General features: G+C 46.8%; 10 protein-coding genes across 12 annotated transcripts; 6 read left to right on the forward strand and 4 right to left on the reverse strand.

Annotated features, from left to right (window-relative positions):
* The first annotated feature begins 69 nt into the window (after positions 1–69).
* Positions 70–489, forward strand: LOC117897439 (kunitz-type serine protease inhibitor HCRG2-like). Its single transcript, XM_034806279.1, has 2 exons — positions 70–182; positions 238–489. The coding sequence occupies exons 1-2, from the start codon at positions 92–94 to the stop codon at positions 423–425; spliced, it is 279 nt and encodes a 92-aa protein (XP_034662170.1). The 5' UTR covers positions 70–91; the 3' UTR covers positions 426–489.
* Positions 490–686: 197 nt separating this feature from the next.
* LOC117897339 (PI-stichotoxin-She2a-like) lies at positions 687–1,101 on the forward strand. The gene is made up of 2 exons (XM_034806109.1): positions 687–815; positions 869–1,101. Exons 1-2 carry the CDS (start codon positions 725–727, stop codon positions 1,051–1,053), a joined length of 276 nt encoding a protein of 91 aa, XP_034662000.1. The 5' UTR covers positions 687–724; the 3' UTR covers positions 1,054–1,101.
* Positions 1,102–1,272: 171 nt separating this feature from the next.
* On the forward strand, positions 1,273–1,780 carry LOC117897794 (kappaPI-actitoxin-Avd3c-like). The gene is made up of 2 exons (XM_034806844.1): positions 1,273–1,402; positions 1,457–1,780. Exons 1-2 carry the CDS (start codon positions 1,312–1,314, stop codon positions 1,645–1,647), a joined length of 282 nt encoding a protein of 93 aa, XP_034662735.1. The 5' UTR covers positions 1,273–1,311; the 3' UTR covers positions 1,648–1,780.
* A 137-nt stretch (positions 1,781–1,917) lies between these two features.
* LOC117897792 (PI-actitoxin-Axm2b-like) lies at positions 1,918–2,341 on the forward strand. Its single transcript, XM_034806842.1, has 2 exons — positions 1,918–2,047; positions 2,105–2,341. The coding sequence occupies exons 1-2, from the start codon at positions 1,957–1,959 to the stop codon at positions 2,293–2,295; spliced, it is 282 nt and encodes a 93-aa protein (XP_034662733.1). The 5' UTR covers positions 1,918–1,956; the 3' UTR covers positions 2,296–2,341.
* A 280-nt stretch (positions 2,342–2,621) lies between these two features.
* LOC117897793 (kunitz-type serine protease inhibitor NACI-like) lies at positions 2,622–3,018 on the forward strand. The gene is made up of 2 exons (XM_034806843.1): positions 2,622–2,748; positions 2,801–3,018. The coding sequence occupies exons 1-2, from the start codon at positions 2,658–2,660 to the stop codon at positions 2,989–2,991; spliced, it is 282 nt and encodes a 93-aa protein (XP_034662734.1). The 5' UTR covers positions 2,622–2,657; the 3' UTR covers positions 2,992–3,018.
* A 22-nt stretch (positions 3,019–3,040) lies between these two features.
* LOC117897791 (probable 39S ribosomal protein L45, mitochondrial) lies at positions 3,041–4,376 on the reverse strand. Its single transcript, XM_034806841.1, has 2 exons — positions 4,246–4,376; positions 3,041–4,180 (listed from the first exon to the last, which is right to left on the reverse strand). The coding sequence occupies exons 1-2, from the start codon at positions 4,288–4,290 to the stop codon at positions 3,149–3,151; spliced, it is 1,077 nt and encodes a 358-aa protein (XP_034662732.1). The 5' UTR covers positions 4,291–4,376; the 3' UTR covers positions 3,041–3,148.
* Positions 4,377–4,636: 260 nt separating this feature from the next.
* Positions 4,637–8,914, reverse strand: LOC117898815 (colicin-K). Of its 2 annotated transcripts, XM_034808476.1 has the most exons (6): positions 7,413–8,914; positions 7,195–7,350; positions 5,073–6,729; positions 4,890–5,010; positions 4,793–4,826; positions 4,637–4,734 (listed from the first exon to the last, which is right to left on the reverse strand). In XM_034808476.1, the coding sequence occupies exons 1-6, from the start codon at positions 8,763–8,765 to the stop codon at positions 4,714–4,716; spliced, it is 3,342 nt and encodes a 1,113-aa protein (XP_034664367.1). In that variant the 5' UTR covers positions 8,766–8,914; the 3' UTR covers positions 4,637–4,713. The 2 variants fall into 2 exon arrangements, with proteins under 2 accessions (XP_034664367.1, XP_034664368.1); XM_034808477.1 differs by lacking the exons at positions 4,637–4,734; positions 4,793–4,826; positions 4,890–5,010; positions 5,073–6,729 and adding an exon at positions 6,952–7,132 and having other exon boundaries at positions 7,413–8,911.
* Positions 8,915–9,029: 115 nt separating this feature from the next.
* On the reverse strand, positions 9,030–11,811 carry LOC117898817 (ribosome-releasing factor 2, mitochondrial). 2 transcript variants are annotated; one of them, XM_034808479.1, is made up of 9 exons: positions 11,620–11,758; positions 11,393–11,555; positions 11,046–11,338; positions 10,618–10,987; positions 10,333–10,555; positions 9,778–10,280; positions 9,500–9,713; positions 9,295–9,444; positions 9,030–9,232 (listed from the first exon to the last, which is right to left on the reverse strand). In XM_034808479.1, exons 1-9 carry the CDS (start codon positions 11,756–11,758, stop codon positions 9,068–9,070), a joined length of 2,220 nt encoding a protein of 739 aa, XP_034664370.1. In that variant the 3' UTR covers positions 9,030–9,067. The 2 variants fall into 2 exon arrangements, with proteins under 2 accessions (XP_034664370.1, XP_034664371.1); XM_034808480.1 differs by lacking the exons at positions 9,030–9,232; positions 9,295–9,444 and having other exon boundaries at positions 9,570–9,708; positions 11,620–11,811.
* A 95-nt stretch (positions 11,812–11,906) lies between these two features.
* LOC117898816 (S1 RNA-binding domain-containing protein 1) lies at positions 11,907–16,460 on the forward strand. The gene is given in 11 exon segments (XM_034808478.1): positions 11,907–12,111; positions 12,170–12,499; positions 12,565–12,781; positions 12,783–12,997; positions 13,056–13,426; positions 13,482–13,764; positions 13,824–14,213; positions 14,282–14,512; positions 15,743–15,875; positions 15,935–16,064; positions 16,125–16,460. Coding segments are annotated over 11 exon segments (2,682 nt in total). The 5' UTR covers positions 11,907–11,950; the 3' UTR covers positions 16,346–16,460.
* On the reverse strand, positions 14,518–15,773 carry LOC117898819. The gene is made up of 2 exons (XM_034808481.1): positions 15,096–15,773; positions 14,518–15,041 (listed from the first exon to the last, which is right to left on the reverse strand). Exons 1-2 carry the CDS (start codon positions 15,677–15,679, stop codon positions 14,537–14,539), a joined length of 1,089 nt encoding a protein of 362 aa, XP_034664372.1. The 5' UTR covers positions 15,680–15,773; the 3' UTR covers positions 14,518–14,536.
* Positions 16,461–16,478: the final 18 nt, after the last annotated feature.

Genomic DNA, 16,478 nt, shown 5'->3' on the forward strand with positions numbered 1-16,478 from the left:
GCTAGCCAAAGTTAACATTTTGAGTGACTGTATATAAATGCCTGTGGACCATTTGTGTTTTCAATCAGTTAACAAAATAAAACCCTTAGCGATGGTAAAGCTAATGCTAAATCTTGTGATTCTGAGCCTGCTGCTAAGCTCTGCATTGGCACTCAATCAAACGTTGATGGAAATTCGAAAGAGTAAGTGATAAATTCTTTGTACTCTTAACAATTCAACTAGGATAATGCTCTGCAGGTATTTGCTTGGAACCTAGTTCATATGGCAGCTGCAAGGAAAGGCAGTTGCGATTCCATTACGATGCCTTGTCCAACTCTTGCAATGCGTTCTACTATAGTGGCTGCGGTGGCACACAAAATCGTTTTGAAAGTCAAACACAATGCTGGGACTACTGCATGGACCCGGAAATCACTTACGAAATTTAGTAGGAGTTCTGCATGTTGAATAGGAACAATTGAATTATATTTTGCTTTGAATTCTTAAGCTAGAATAAATGCAATCTAAAAAGTCAGATGCTAGCAAGTTTGCTCTCCATACTTGTAGAATGGAAAATAGGGGAATTTTCCAACGTATGTGTTTCTGAACTTACGAGGCAAGTGCCACTAAAACTAAATATGAAACAGCTTTCTCATTAGCTCTAAAAATGTTACCTCTTGGGCAACCGTCTATAAAAGCATGTTGACAGTTTTTGGGCCATTCAGTTGACAAAATAAACTCTTTAGCGATGGTAAAGCTTATACTGAATATTGTATTTCTAAGCCTGCTGATTTATCTGTCAGCAGCCGACAATCCTCCGAACTTGGCCAACCGCTTGAGTAATTAAAATCTAAATAAGCATTTAATATTTTACTATGAGAACTCTTTACAGCGATTTGCACGCAGCCAAGTGAGTACGGCAACTGCAACGAGAGACAACTCCGATGGTATTTCCACCCAGAACACAACAAGTGCAAGCCCTTCTACTACAGCGGATGCGGAGGGAACTCGAATATATTCTATTCGCACTTTGAATGCACTGCCTACTGCATAAGACCGGACTACGAAGAAATATAGTAGGGAAGCCAGACATTGTCACTTGATTACACATTAACTATTATAACTTTAATCCTAAGGGACTTATTTTGTTGCATTTTTAAGCTCAACTATTGCTCAAATATACATGCCCAAAATCCAGTAAAGTGTTGGTTAGTGTTTTGCGATTAAAAAGAAAACAGAAACAGATTTTCAGCTAGATGTTATAGAGCAACCCGAGTATTTAAGGTTGTTCCCCGTTCGTGTGGTTAATCAGTTTACCAAATAAGCTCTTAAGTGATGGTTAAGCTAATGATGAGTTTTGTGTTTCTGGGGCTGCTGCTGTGCCTTGCAGCAGGCAACTCTCCGCCAAAATTTTGGGAACGAGACCGTACGTGAAAATTAAACATACTTTTCAGAATACAACTATCATAATATTCTACAGATATTTGCACGGAAGACATAGATTATGGGCACTGCCGTGAAAATCAGATACGTTGGTATTACGATACAACGTCCAAGTCTTGCAAGGCTTTCTACTACAGTGGATGTGGTGGAAATTATAATCGATTCTTGCGCAAAAGCGGATGCATGAGCTACTGCATGGATCCGGATTACCCCTTGATGGAACAGTAGAAAATTGTATATGATGGATTGTTGGATAACATCATTTAAGTATTGTATTCCTTAGCTATAAAAAATGCAGCCAAGTGGTAGCAAGTATATAATTTACATGGATATATGAAAAACGAGAGAGTTATATATATGTAATATATGTACATATATTTTTGCAATACATACTATTTCGAAACAAGTGTTTACCATTAAAGAGGAAACCAAAACAGATTTTCCATTATACAAACAAAGTCTCGGTCTCGGCGACCGTCTATAAAAACGTGATGACTGTTTGTCGAGCAATCAGTTGACACACTAAGCCCTCAAGCGATGGTAAAGCTAATGCTAAATATTGTAATTCTGAGCCTGCTGCTGTATCTTGCATCAGGCTTAAGCCCAGAGCAGGCTAACGAACGCATGAGTAAGTGCAAATTAAATAGAGGCTTCCCTAAGGTTACCCTAAGTTATTTCCTTACAGAAAATTGCATTAAGCATAGTGCGTATGGCTACTGTCGTGGGCAACAGACACGTTGGTTTTACGACACGATGACCAACAATTGCAAGACGTTCCTGTACAGCGGCTGTGGTGGAAATTATAATCGATTCACAAGTCTACCCGAGTGCCTGGACTACTGTACGCATCCGGAAATATCCTATGATCGAAAATGAAATATTAATGGTTAACATCTACTGAATAAACCATCGATTTAAAGCAGATTAGATGTGATATTTTCAGGCAGCTTAAAACTAAAACAAAGCTCTATCTCTAGTACATATGTATATGCTTGCAGATATATAAACCTTTACAATTCTTATTCATACGATTATTTAATCAGGAGTGGGAGGAGCTAGCATTTTTACAAAAATACATAATATCCTAGCCACCTGGTAATGAACTTATTTAATATAAATATTTTCGACTATAAACTGAAACAGATTTCGCATTAGATTCACCCTTTTGTGGCTGCTCGTATATAAATGCCTGTGGACCATTTGCCGCGCAATCAGTTTACCAAATAAAGCCTCAAGCTATGGTCAAGCTAATGGTAAGCCTTGGAGTTCTAAGCCTGCTACTGTGCCTGTCAGCAGCACTCAGTCCGCGTGTAATTGTCTACAGGATGAGTAAGTGAAAGTTAAAGGAACATTTAAGTCGGACTCAGAAAATTCTTTACAGAGCTTTGCATGCAACTTCGTTCGTATGGCAATTGTCACAATAGGCAGGAGCGTTGGTATCACGACCCATGGTCGAAAACCTGCAAGTTGTTCCACTACAGTGGATGCGGTGGAAATTATAATCGTTTCATTTCCAAAGACACATGCATGGAGTACTGCAGGGACCCGGGCATACCTTACGATGATAAGTAATAGAAATAGAAATCGAACAAAATTATGAAAAATAAAAACAAAAGTAAAATAATTTTTAAAAATTTAAAGATTTCTTTAGCCTAGTCTCAGCTCAACATCATTGTACAACATTAACGTGCGGTCGTCTGAGCCGCCAGGCGGCCCAGAAAAAATACAATCAAATGGCCAGTGTGGGCTTGGAGCTGCGCTCAGGAGCACTGGCCAGCTGCAGTTGCTCCTTTGGCTGCTCGCTGCCTGCCTCCAGCTGTTTGGCCTCATCGCCAGCACTGAGCTCTTTCGGCGGCTCCTCCTCGACATCCTCAATAAGGCGATAGGTAATGGGGGAGGGCTGCTTGGCTGGAAGCCAGTCGGGAATAATCTTGTCGTGCAGCCTCCACTTGCCGTACTCGTTGGATATGTGCTTCTCAAACACCACGTACTCCAGCACATCTTTGGTAAGGATCTCGCTGCCGTGCATCAGGCGACCAAAGCGATCGTAGATGGCCAGCATCTGTTGTGTGTGGAAGCGCACCGTCACCTGAGCAAACTGGTTCTCCTTGGTGATCACCTCAGTGCATCGAGCATGCACCACTCGAGGTGGCTCCAGAGACTGCAGGAACCGCCAGTGAATGGTTTTGTCCTTTACGTTGTGCATCATCTCGGGATAGCAACGCTCGCTGACATATTCACGTATCTTGTACTTCTCCTTGGCTGCCATTTGGGTGTGGGCCGCCACATAGATCTCTTGGGCCTCGGCTCCGAATTGGTCGCTGCTGAAGGCTTCGTCGTACGAGCGTATTTTCCGTACGGCCAACATACTCTTTGATTTCTTTTCCAGAAACTCTAGTTTCTGCTTGGCTCCAGTGGAGGAGATTATTGACTTCTTGCCATCGCCCTCTGGTGGGACATATGGCTCGAATATGCCGCCAGTACAACTGATGTGAAATGGACGCTCCATCCAGGGGCGGGGCGGCAGCACACCACGTTCCTTCATACGGCTGCGCATCTCCTCCTTGCTGATGTCTTCTGGCTTCTCTCGGAAATTCGGCAGCTCTATTTTCACAAACTTCTGCTTGCGCAATCGCTTGAACTCCGGTTTCCAGTGCTTGGTCTGTCGATGGCGCACCTGCTGCATCTGGAGCATGTTCTGGAGCGCCGGTGCCAATATCCCCAGGCCTGAACTCGCCGCCTGGGGCACGCTGGGCATCATCTGTTTGTGAATTAAGAACTCAGTTACGACGCAAATGTAACACTGCACATTATAGGCCTAGTTACCTGCACGAATTTAAGGCACGCTTTGGCCGACACAAGCTTCTCCATTGTAAATAAATTGTAAATTTAATTATTTATTATGTAAAAACACGTCCCACTGAAATATACCGCAAATATACCGAGGAAAATACGAAGTTAACAAGTGTGTGTGTTAACCAACATACCGAAATATACTTTTTCATTTTCAAAATATACCGCAAATATACCGAGGAAAATACGAAGTTAACCCAATCAAGCACCCTCTATAAAAACACCTTTATTATCGATACCGTATCGACTGTTATTAATTTAAAACCAATTGTTGTACATGTTCATTTAAATTGTTCATTTAATGTACTATTAATATTAATATATTAATATTATTATTAATATTAGCTTTCACAAATGATTTTTGTAATGGGGACTTCATTCGGATTCCGACGTAAAAATTAAATAAATAAATAAAATAACATCATTGAACATCATTTTTAGTTATATAAAACATTTCTGCTTCTGAAATTAATATTTTTGTATTACAGAATAAAAGAAGCAATTAGTGTAAGAGACTTACCTGTGATTTCTTGAAACGAGCAGCTTGTTGCTCCCTAACAACAATTTTTGTATGAATGAGATTTTTCTTTTAATTGGATAACTTTGCAGTTACATACCTTGGAGAATAGTCACCGCCATCACTGATGCGACCCATGGGAAGGTCAAAGTCCTTTGGCATATTCTTCAAGTTCTTCAGACACACCTTGGCATTCTCAATGTCCGTCTCCAGGCGTATCACTGCAAGTTAGAGGCATTAGAAATTCGTTCGGAACTGATTTTATCGCATGAACTGGACTTACCCTTCTTCAGGAGGTGTCCCTCTTTGGGATCGCAGTAACACTTTGGCTCTTGTCGGCTGTGGATGGTGGGCTTTTGCTCGGGGCACTCGTATGTAGCCCCCTCTTGTAGCATGTGGTTGAACAGGCAGCCGGGCAGAATATACTCGGCCGCAGCATAGATACGCTTGTGGATGTAGGCCAGCTCGTTGAAGCTCAGTGTGGTCAGTCCACGGTGGTACAGCTTGTGGCAGATGGCGTAGAAGCGACTGTTGGGTATGTTGCACTTGCAAAAGCAAAAGCCACACTCTTCGACGAACAAGTCGAGGATTTTGCGCAGCTCCTTCTCCAACCCACAGCCATCGATCTCGCCTGCCGCTAGGCTTCGAACAGTGTTCCGCACAAAATCATCGAATTGTTCCTCTGCTCCCTCCAGCTCTGACCCATGAGCTCCCGGTTTTTTCTGGTCCTTGGCGACGCGTGCCTTACTGCCACCCCCTTTGCCTGCTTTAGATGCTCCAGCCGTTGCCGCCTTTCCATCTTCTTCTGCCCCCGAAACATTGCCGCTTTTTGCTGGTCCTTTGCTGTCGGTTTTGTCTTCGAGTTTTCCTTTACCTTTTCCATCAGTTGCTTGTTTTACTGGTTTTGCGGGTTCTTCAGGCGTCTTCTCATCGTCTTCTCCGGCTTTTCCTTTATCTGTTCCACCGGTTCCTCCTTTCTCGTCCTCTTTTTCGGGTGATCCTTTTCCTTTTTCACCAGCTCCAGCGGATTCTCCGACTTTTTCTAGCTCTTTCTCATCGCTTTTTTCTCCAGGTCTTGCTAGATCTTGACCCTTACCCTTCTCAGTGTCTTCCCCAGGTCTTGCTTGATCTTGACCCTTACCCTTCTCAGTGTCGGCCCCAGGTCTTGCTTGATCTTGACCCTTACCCTTCTCAGAGTCTTCTCCAGACTTTTCTCCGGGCTTTCCGTCCAAGTTAGCTTCATTGACCATTCGGAGTATCTCCCCCTGTGCTCCCTCTCCTCTTTCAGCTTCTCTCTCGATGGCATCCGGATCCACACCGAGTTTTCTGAGTGCATTGCCCAGAGCTTTGTTTTTCTCCTCGAGCAGTTGAGTCTTTTTCTTGCAGTCCTCCAGCTGCTTGCTCAAATCGTCAAAGAGCGTCTGGGCCTCACTGTCTCTGAGTTCGCTCACTTTATTCTTGAGCTTTTCGTTTTCCACTGCCACATCTCCGATGTCCTTAATGAGGCTGATGCTCTCGGAGAAGCCCTGCTCCATGATCCGGGTATCATCATCCAGTTTTCGGACTTGCTGGTCCAGTTCCTCTAGTTTCTTTTTGCTCTCTTCGGCAGCTACACAGAGGCAATCGTTCTCATCGTACAAATCACCCAATTCGCCATCTTTCTCCCGCAGTAAGTTCCTCAGGCGGTTCAACTCCCGGTTGCAGTCCTCCAAGTTATTGATGTGAGAGCCACCCGGATAATTATTTTGATTCATTTGCTGGAAGCATTCTCCTTGCTTCGACAGCTCGCTCATGATGTGGTCCAGAGTGGCGCCCGTATAGACGGCCAGATTAGCGTCCACATCGCCGAGGCCCAATGCACACTGTGAAGTCTTATCTGTGAATGGTCCACAATCGGCACGCTGGTTACCGTACATCTGGTTCAGCTCGGCGACAACGTTCTGCAGGTGGGGGTTGGGAATGCAATAAAAACGAAGAAAACAAAGCAACGGAGAGGAAAATCATTGGAAGCAGCGCTCGATCGTTGGGTGTGCTTTTGAGATATGGGGATAATGGAAACGGTAAATGCAGCCAGCGACCTTCCTCTCACGTTGCGCTCTCTCTCTTTTGGATGGCCTTTAGCCGGAATACACATTTAATTTGATAAAACTACAAATGATTTCGATTGCAGTTGGCTAGGAATTTTGATGGTTTTGTTTTCATGGACTGGCCTATTGATGACGCACGCTACTAACATGGACAATATCCATCATCCCCATTCTCATCCGCACCACTACCATTGCTGTCCTCGGGCAGCTTGTCAGGATAGCGATAGCCACCCTGCTTAAAGATCTTGGCCTTGGCCTAGAGAACGAGCAACGATCAGATCCCGTTAGCTTGGCTTCCACTGACGCCCCTGTACTTACCATCAGCTGCTCGTACTGAATACCGTAAGCGCTCAGGGCAGCGTCACGTTTGCGCAGCTCGTTACGCAGCACATCGATCTCCATTGTCTGACCCTCGGCCTTCTGTGCGGTGGACTGGACAACCTCAAGCTGTTTCTTCATCTCATTGCAGCGGCACTAGAATGCAAAGTTGGGGGAATATTTATCCAGAGAGTTAGCCATTCTCACTCAGCACTCACCAGAAGTAACTCTTCGTTTCCTTTCACCTTATCCACCTCGCCCTCGTAGAAGTTTTGCATTTCTTCTATCTCCTGATGCATGTCGCTGATATATTGGTCACGATGGTCAAGATTGGCCTCCAAATCGCCATTTACATACTCTGCCGTCTGGGCCTGGTTCTTCAGATTGCCAACACGCTCGTTGAGCATCGTTAGGGCCTGGCACTTCCTACGCAGCGCATCGCGCTCCGCCAGAATCTTCTGAATGTTGCCCACGTCCTTTTCGGGTGAGAATGAGTATTTTCCGCCAGACTGCTTGCCTGCAGCCTTCATGCACTCGTCCTCGGCTTGGCGCAGCAGCACCAGTTCCTTGCCAAGAGTTTCAATCTTCTTCTGCAGATAGGGTATGTCGCTGCTCTTCTCGGGCTCGATCTTGATGCTCTCCAGGTTGCAGCGCTTCGACTGCTTCTCGATCAGACGCTTCAGATTGGCATTCTCCGCCTCGAGGATATCGTGGGCCTTGTTCATGTCGTCAATGGCCATCATCATTTCATTCAGCTCCCGCTCATCTTTGGAATCGATTTTCCTGGCATCGGACAGCTCCTTCACCTTCTTCTTCAGTGCCCTGCTTCTATCTGGATCGTAGCGCTGTGCCATAATGCGCTTGATCTCGGCTGACTCCTGCTGCGCCGTCTTCAGTTGATCCTTCGAGTCGGCCAGCTTTTCCTTAAGAATATTGTTCTTAATCATCAGACTCTCCATGCGTCCAATTGTATCATCGGCAGCATTGATTAGGCTGTCACCCAACACCAGATTGCTTCCGTACTCATCCGCGAGGCCTGTTTGACCTTTCCGAGCGGTTGGGCCGCCAAAGGCTCCGCTACCGCTGCTGGCTGGCGCAGCCCTTAATTGTATGTCATTGCTGGTTGCAGGAGCGCCTTCGTTGCTGCCGCGTCTGCTAGCGTTGCTCGAGGGTCCGCCAGTATTGAGCCCGTATTGTGGCCCAGCGTTGCTTGAGTTGCTCGAGGGACCGCCAGCGTTGCCACCTTGTGGTCCAGCGTTGCTAGTATTTCCCGAAAGACCATCAGCATTGCCGCCTTGTGGCCCAGCGTTGTTTCCGCGTCCACGTCCGCGTCCGTCTGATGGCCCCTGGCCCACGGAATCGTTGCCACGACCACCACCAGCCGCTGCATGGCAGGCAACCAGATCTGCTACAAACCGCGACTTTTTGTTTTCACTTGCCGACCAGGAGCGATCATCGATGGTTGATGGATAGCTCTTTAGCTTGACACACGCCTCGGGGCAGTCACGACCCGGAGCGGGTGCGTTCTTGAACGGCACATGGAAGAATTCCTTTTGCGTGGAGAATGCCATGATGTTTTGCTTGGTTCGCTGTCGCGGTTACCAATAGAATGCTTATTATTGGCCGCGCGAATTGTTAGTTGTATGGTAAAAAGTTTTAGTTTTATTTCCTGAAATAATTTACAAATGTACGTCCGACATTGAAGATAACCCCAATTTTTCTGTTGCGCTAACGATACAATTTCTACACTACGACAACAAAGCTATGACAGACCGATCCAAAAACAGTGACAGGAACACCGCCTACTCTGATCGATATCAAAATATAACTAGATAACATTGCCAGGGGGTTGAGTGGAGAAAGGAGTTGTAAATCATTCCAGTCCTTGGGCACGTCGCTCGGCCAAGGATTCGTCTATTGCGATCATGCAGCTAAAGCCGCTTGGCTGCATCGTCATGCTGGCTGTTCCCGAGCTGATCGTTCGCAGGGCGCTGGAATAACCGGAAAGTTCGGCCAGCGGCGCATTCACCAGAATCATCTGAATAAGTCAATAAGGATCAAAATAATCTTGAATTAGTCTGAAAAGTGAATGCAACTCACTTTATTCCTATCTCCTTTGGGCAGCACATCGTTGATGAGCGCTCGTCGTCTGGAGAGATCTGCCATTATGCCGGAAATACGTTCACTGGGTGCCACAATCTGCAGGGCCATGATGGGCTCCAACAGGCGGGTACCACTCGTGCTCAGCAGCTGTCCAAAATATTCCGTTTATTAACTATTACGGATTGTAGAAATCGACACCTACCTTTTGGACGCACTGAGCTGCCGTGGCCATCACAAAAGAGTCGGCTGTGCCACGACCAATGGTTGCATTGTGCAAACGTATCTGCGTGTCCACCACTTGCCCGCCCACTCGCGGCCCACGCTCCAAAGCGCTGACAGAGCCTTTCCGCAGCACCTGGAGAATGCGAGGACGCAGCGTGTTGAGGTTTGACAAGTTCTCCGGTGACTTATCTAAACTTTGGGTACACAAATAAACGTAAGATCAGTTCTCGACTTGCTCGGACGTGTAATGGGACAAACCTGAAGAGCTCGTTTTGGTCTTTGACCACCTCCAAGGTGATGCTAACGTTCTGCTTGCTGCCGGCAATCTCCTTTTCCACACTCAGTGTAGTGATTGATGGCGATTCGATGGTTTCCTTGTAGGCTATCTGCAGAGGACCCAGATCCACGTCGATCTTGTACTCGCTCAGAATGCGTGACTTGATGATGTCCATGTGCAGTTCACCCATGCCGCCCAGCACTGTCTGGCCGGTGACACTATCGTAGCTGACACGCAGACTGGGATCTTCGCGCTGTAGCTGCCTCAGTGCCTGCTCCATGGCGGTTTGCGAGGACACATTGGGTGGCTCAATGGAGCAGAAGTACACGGCATCCGGTATTTGTCTGTCAATGCCGAACAGCTCGTCAGTGTCGAGTTCTTCCTCCTCATCTGTTGTCGCTGTGCCTTGGCTTTGCTTTAAACGTTTCTGGGCATTCCTCAGGGCTGACTGGCTAGATGTCAGCAGATCTCCCGTAACTGTTGACTAGACAGAAAAGAAGTTAGCTAAAGGTAACTCAATTCCATGTGCAGCTTACCTTAAGACCCGCACATATGACCACATCGCCAGACTGCACGGCAGCCACCTCGCGGTATTCATCAGCCAAAGGCTCATACAGTTTGGACACAACCTCCGCTTGGCCCCGCGAGCAGATGAGACGCATGCCACGCTTTATCTCGCCGCGTAGAATGCGCACCAGTGTCAGAGGGCCACGCTGCTTGTCGTGGACAATCTTGAAGACTTTGCCAGCCACTTCATTGCTGCAAAAGATGGGAAATTTCATTACAATATTTTATTCCATTTTCTGACGCTAAATTCTTACCCAAAACAGTCGTAGATTTGGTTGCGCTCCTCTGGCGCTGGCAGATAAGTATTCACGGCATCCATGAGTCGCTGTATGCCCACGTTTTTGTAGGCAGAGCCCAGCAGCACAGGCACAACTTTCTGCTGACACGTTGCCCGACGCAGGGCTCGTTCAATGAGCTCATTGCTGACTTTGTCAAAGCTTTCCGTGCTGATTACTACATCAGCCAGCTCGTCATCCAGTCCCGAAAGCTGATCAATCAATTCATTGCGCTTTTCCTGCAGCTCCCGCAGATCTGCAGAGGGCTCCAGCTTTGTCTTGCTGTAGCTGCGCCCCAAATCCTTTGGCTGCCATGTTAGCTGCTCCAATGTGATTACATCATTAATAGCTGCCGGGATTAAAGGTTTGAATGGAGTCCAGTACTCTCAGGAAACTGATAGTCATACCCAAGAGTCCATCCTGGTTTCTTGTGGGATATTGTATGCAAACAGGCTGCGTTTCCAACTTTGTTTTCAAGTCGTTGACACATTTGTCAAAGTCTGCATCCGGACGATCCATCTTATTGACGAATGCCAGCCGCGGCAGCTTGTGCTTGTCTGCTTGCGACCATACTGTGACGGTTTGTGCCTCAACTCCAGCCGTGCCGTCCAGCACCACAACAACACCATCCACGGCATACAATGATTGCTCCACCTCCATTGTGAAATCAATGTGTCCGGGCGTGTCCAGCAGGTTAATGCTAAACAGTAAAGATTTCTGTAAAACCGTTAGGGGTCACTTTGAATGCACGCACCGATTACCATTCCAGGGAAATGTCACAGCCGAGCTGCAAATCGTAATTCCGCGCTCCCTCTCCTGTGTTAGATAATCCGTCACCGTGTTGCCGCGATGCACTTCCCCCAGAGACCGTGTCTTGCCTGAGTAGAACAGCATACGCTCTGTGGTTGTGGTCTTGCCTAGATGAACAGCATTCACTGCATCAATTTGGGTGCAATATGGAATTTCAACCAAAACAATCACCTGCATCAATGTGCGCCAATATACCAATGTTCCTGATGTTACTGCTGTAGCAGCGCCTGAGCATATGTGCGGATAACTGGCGGAGCAGCCTGTTGCGTTGCATTCTTCCACCGTACAATGCATATTTCAGCATTTTCATTGATAAATTAAACTAAAATTAGTAACTAAAACCCGCCACAAACGTCCAATGCAACAGATGTTTTATTGTTATCGAAAACCAGCTGTTTATAAATCGAATATGTTGATTCTTCAGATAAGAGGCTGGCCACTCTAATTTATTTCGCGCACCTTTCTTACTGTAGCTATTTATTTTGTTTTGTTTGTTAAAAATATGTCCACACGCCCGCGCCGCCAAGCTGCGACAAAGACAAAGATTATAATTGAGTTATCTGATTCCGATGAAGATGTGACTTCGGAATCTAAGGATACCGATGAGTACAGGCCCCAACAGACTCGTGCCTTAGATAGTGCTGCCGCTACCACTGCAGGCGTGTAAGTAACAATGTGATCAATAATTTGCGACATCTAATTGATTACCCACCTCACACAGCGCCAAGCGAAAGCGTTGGCCCACAGCCAAGGATACTGCAGCTGAAGCACCAGCGGCGAAGAAAAAGCGCGGCAAAAAGGATGCAAACGGGGAAAATGCTTGTCCCAACCAAAGCAACCCTGAGGCGGAAACGATCGATCCACCCCGATCCTTGATGCAAACAGACGGCGCTGCTGCCAGCACAACCACAGGGCGAAGTTCCTTCTGGGAGCGTCGCAAGGTGTGGAACATACATGAGCTGCTGGCCGAAACCGAGAACATCCAGCCAACAGCTGCAGCAAATATTGTGCAGCTCTTTGAGAACGAAAACACCATTCCATTTATATGCCGGTACCTTGAAGGATATATTCAATATTTATATGCACTCTGCTTATAAAAACTTTATTTTTGTGTAGCTATCGGCGAGATCTGGTTGACCATTTGCCACCAGAACGATTGCGTGACATTCGAAACACTTACACGGAGATTGTGGATCTGCGGAAGAAGGCCGAGCACATAGTTACGCAGCTGGAGCGCGAAAACGTTCTAAATGAAGAGATTCGGGATGAGCTGATGTGCGCGAAGAACAACGAGGAACTAGAGTTTCTCTATGCTCCCTATAAACCAGCCAGCAAAGGGCACCTTGGCTGAGCGTGCCAAGGCATTGGGACTGGAAGATTATGCCGATCGTCTGCTATATGGAACAGCGCCGCAAGTGAAGCTTTCATCAATTGTGGATGCCAGTAATGAGGCCTTGGCCACCGAGGCTCTGGTGCTGAATGGAATCTGCAACATAATTATACACAATATCAGCAAAAACACAAATGTACTGGAGGAGCTGAGGAGATTGTAAGTCTGGCGTTGATCCAATCAACCAAATGTACTCAGGCAACTTTTGTAATTTCAGACAAAATGTACACCGCATTGTGCTGATGTGCAGCAAGACAAAGGAGTCTTCGTCCAGCAAGGCAAGCACCAGTAGCAGCAGCAGCAAATCGTCCAAGAACAGTGCCATTACCGACAGGAAGATAGACAGCTCAAAGTTTGAGAACTATTTTAATTTTCAGTGTGACATAAAGACAATTAAACCCCATCAGATGCTAGCGATCAATCGGGCTGAAAAGCACAAGTTTATATCCGTAAAATTGGATACAAACGATTACCTAAAGAGAGATCTCTCACGCTTCATCTCCGAGCAGTACATGTCTCAGGGTTTGCAGTATCCACTGCGAAGAGAGACATTTACCAAAGCCCTAGAAGAATGCATCACGAAGAAATGTAAGGCTTAAATAATGTACAATTTGTGCAGCTTAACAGCATGAGATTCTTTCAGTGCAGCCTTTGATGTGTCGCCAGATACGCGCCGACCTCAAGGAGAAGGCCCAGAAGGCGGCGATCGATGTGTTTGCCAAGAACCTGAAACAGTTGCTGCTCATATCGCCTCTCAAGGGTGAACGGATTCTGGGCATCGATCCGGGATACACAAACGGCTGTAAGTTGGCAGTCATATCCGAAACGGCCGATGTGCTGGACACAGGTGTCATCTATCCGCATGGCGTGAGAGCCAACAAGCGGGCAGCCGAACAAAAGCTGGTGGAACTGCTCAGCAAGCACAAGTAACTATTTGGAAATCATTTTGCTAGCTTTACTTTTATCTTATTGTCCTCTGCAACAGCTGCCAAGTTATTGCTCTGGGAAACGGCACCGCATGCCGAGAAACGGAGTTTTGGTTATCTGATCTGTTCCACGCAGGGATACTGGACAGCCGAAGTATTCGCTATAGCATCGTAAACGAAAATGGTGCCTCGGTTTACTCCTGCAGCGATGTGGCCAGCAAAGAGTTTCCCGATATGGACACGAACGAGCGGAGTGCCGTGTCCATAGCACGACGTCTGAACGATCCTCTCAGTGAGTATGTAAAGATAGAGCCACGCCACTTGGGCGTGGGCATGTACCAGCATGACGTGTCTGAGAAGACACTCACGGAATCCCTGAAGGACGTCGTCTCTGAATGCGTGAGCTATGTGGGCGTGGACCTCAACACTGCCAGTCTGAGTGTGCTCAAGTAGGTGGAAAAATTATATACATATATTTATTCAAAACTTTTATAATTTGAACACTCCCCGTATGAAGACACATTGCTGGTCTGTCGGAGAAGAAGGCAGAGAAGATCATCGAGTATCGCACGGAGAAGGGACCCTTTCAGTCCCGCAAGGATTTGCTCTCGGTGCGTACCATAGGCGAGAAGTCATTTGTACAATGCGCTGGCTTCGTGCGCATCGAGCCGCTGAGCGTGGGCGGGCGACTGAAAAATCCACTTGACTGCACTTGGGTCCATCCGGAAAGCTACAAAGTGGCTGAAACGTAAGTGCTAATCAATAACAACATTTATTCAACTTTTTGTGACATTTTCACCAGTCTGGAGGTGTCACTGGACTCCGTGCTAAATTTGCTGTCACTGCGAGTCAGCTTGGCAGCGATACACACATTACAGAGATAGTTGTTCGTGCGGCGCTTGACACACCCCTCACTGGAGTCACTTTTTCGGCACCAAGAAGGCAAATACGGGCTCAGTGGGTCCTTCTTGTTGCAGCGCTTGCAGGTGCAGTTCTCGGTACCTGCACTCAGAAAGCTCTTGAAATCACGCTTCTTCGAGAGCAATGCCAGATAATCCTCAATGGAGTACTCCTTGTTGGGGTCTAGTAGCTCCGCCCAGGTCCTAAGCTTGACAGCCACACCAAAGAAGTACTGGTGCAGATCATCGATGGTCTGCAGCACGTGGTCTAGCTCCAGCAGGAACGGGCTCTTCAGACTGCGATCCAGCTTGCTCACACGCACCGCCAACTCCTTCTTGGAGTTGCGCATGCTCAAAATAGATTTCGATAGCTCGTCACTGAAAGAGAATGATGAGCTACATATGTATATAGATTTATGTTCTACAACTCACTTCGATTGGTTAATCACATTGTAGGCCTTCTGGAATTCGTACAGCGCTCGCTCAGCGGTCATTCGACTCAGGTAATCGGGATAGATATTGGTGCAGCAACTCTCGCCGCGCAGCAGTCGGTAGCGCATGGCGTGATAGCGCATTTTCTCCACCATTTCAATCTGCAAGACTTTGGCTCCCGCCAGCTGTTCCTCCAGCTTCCTGAACTGCGTCTCTAGCACAAGAATCTGTTCATGAACGCACTGCTCCAGTCGGAAATCAAAGCTAGTGTAAAGCGTCTCGCAGTGGTCGAAAGAGGGCTCCAGCTGATCGAGTGGTATGGTAGCCCCGCGGCAAGGCGGCGGCAATGGACGACGCTTGTATCGCTCCGGCGGATACTCCCAGCACGGTCCGAAGCGTGCATCAGTGGTAACTGAGATCGGATTCTCCCAGCAGGCCTTGTACACTGGCGCCTTATACCCGCCATACAAAGCAACCTCGCCGCTGGCTATAATCTTGGTCCTGGGTGGCTTTAGCTTCGGTGGATAGCTCCAGCGCTCTTCATACAAACGCTGCAGCTCAGCAAGCTTTCGTTTGGGCGGCATTACTTGAGTTAAATTGAAATGAGAATTTGTATAATAAACCAAATTTTTGTTTTACTTTTTCAGTATCGTTGGGGAATGTGACTTGAAACTGTCGGATATAGGCAAGGCTAGTTTTATTTTACGCATCAAAGAGTTTGCCTCATCGCAAACGAAACTGGATCGCATAGCAAAACAGCATAAACTGCCCATGGATAGGGTGAGCCATTCAAATATTATGTTTTAAATATTTTATACTAATTAATGGAATGCTTACAGCTGGAATTCCTGCTGGTGGCTCTGCAGCGAGAACTTTTGCAGGATTATCGAGCTGATTTGGACAAGAGGCCGCTTTTCAAGCAGGGACTGACACGAATCGAAGATCTCAGCAATTGTGATGTGGTTACCGGTAAGAATCGACTCACATTCTCGTGTACCCTCGACTTATGCTGCATCTTTTATTTCCCAGGTGCTGTTACCAATGTAACACATTTTGGTGCCTTTGTCGACGTAGGTGTGGAGCGTGACGGTCTCTTGCACAAGAGCCACATGAAGAACTGCGACCTAAGCATTGGCGATCGCATTGTGGCCTCTGTGGTGAATCTGGACAAGAAGCGGCAAAAGTTTGGCCTACGCCTAGAGAACATGCTGGCTGAGACGGACACATCGTTTACCTTCAAGAGCGAGTAATAGCAAACAGCGGGAGCAGGAGCTTAAAGTTTTTGGAAGTATTTAATGTATCATTCATATTGGGCTGCTCACATGAGCATATACATGTATACTATATATAACTCGTATATATATGTATATATATGTGTTTCTG

Source organism: Drosophila subobscura, chromosome O (assembly GCF_008121235.1).
Source record: "Drosophila subobscura isolate 14011-0131.10 chromosome O, UCBerk_Dsub_1.0, whole genome shotgun sequence".
NCBI lineage: Eukaryota > Metazoa > Arthropoda > Insecta > Diptera > Drosophilidae > Drosophila > Drosophila subobscura.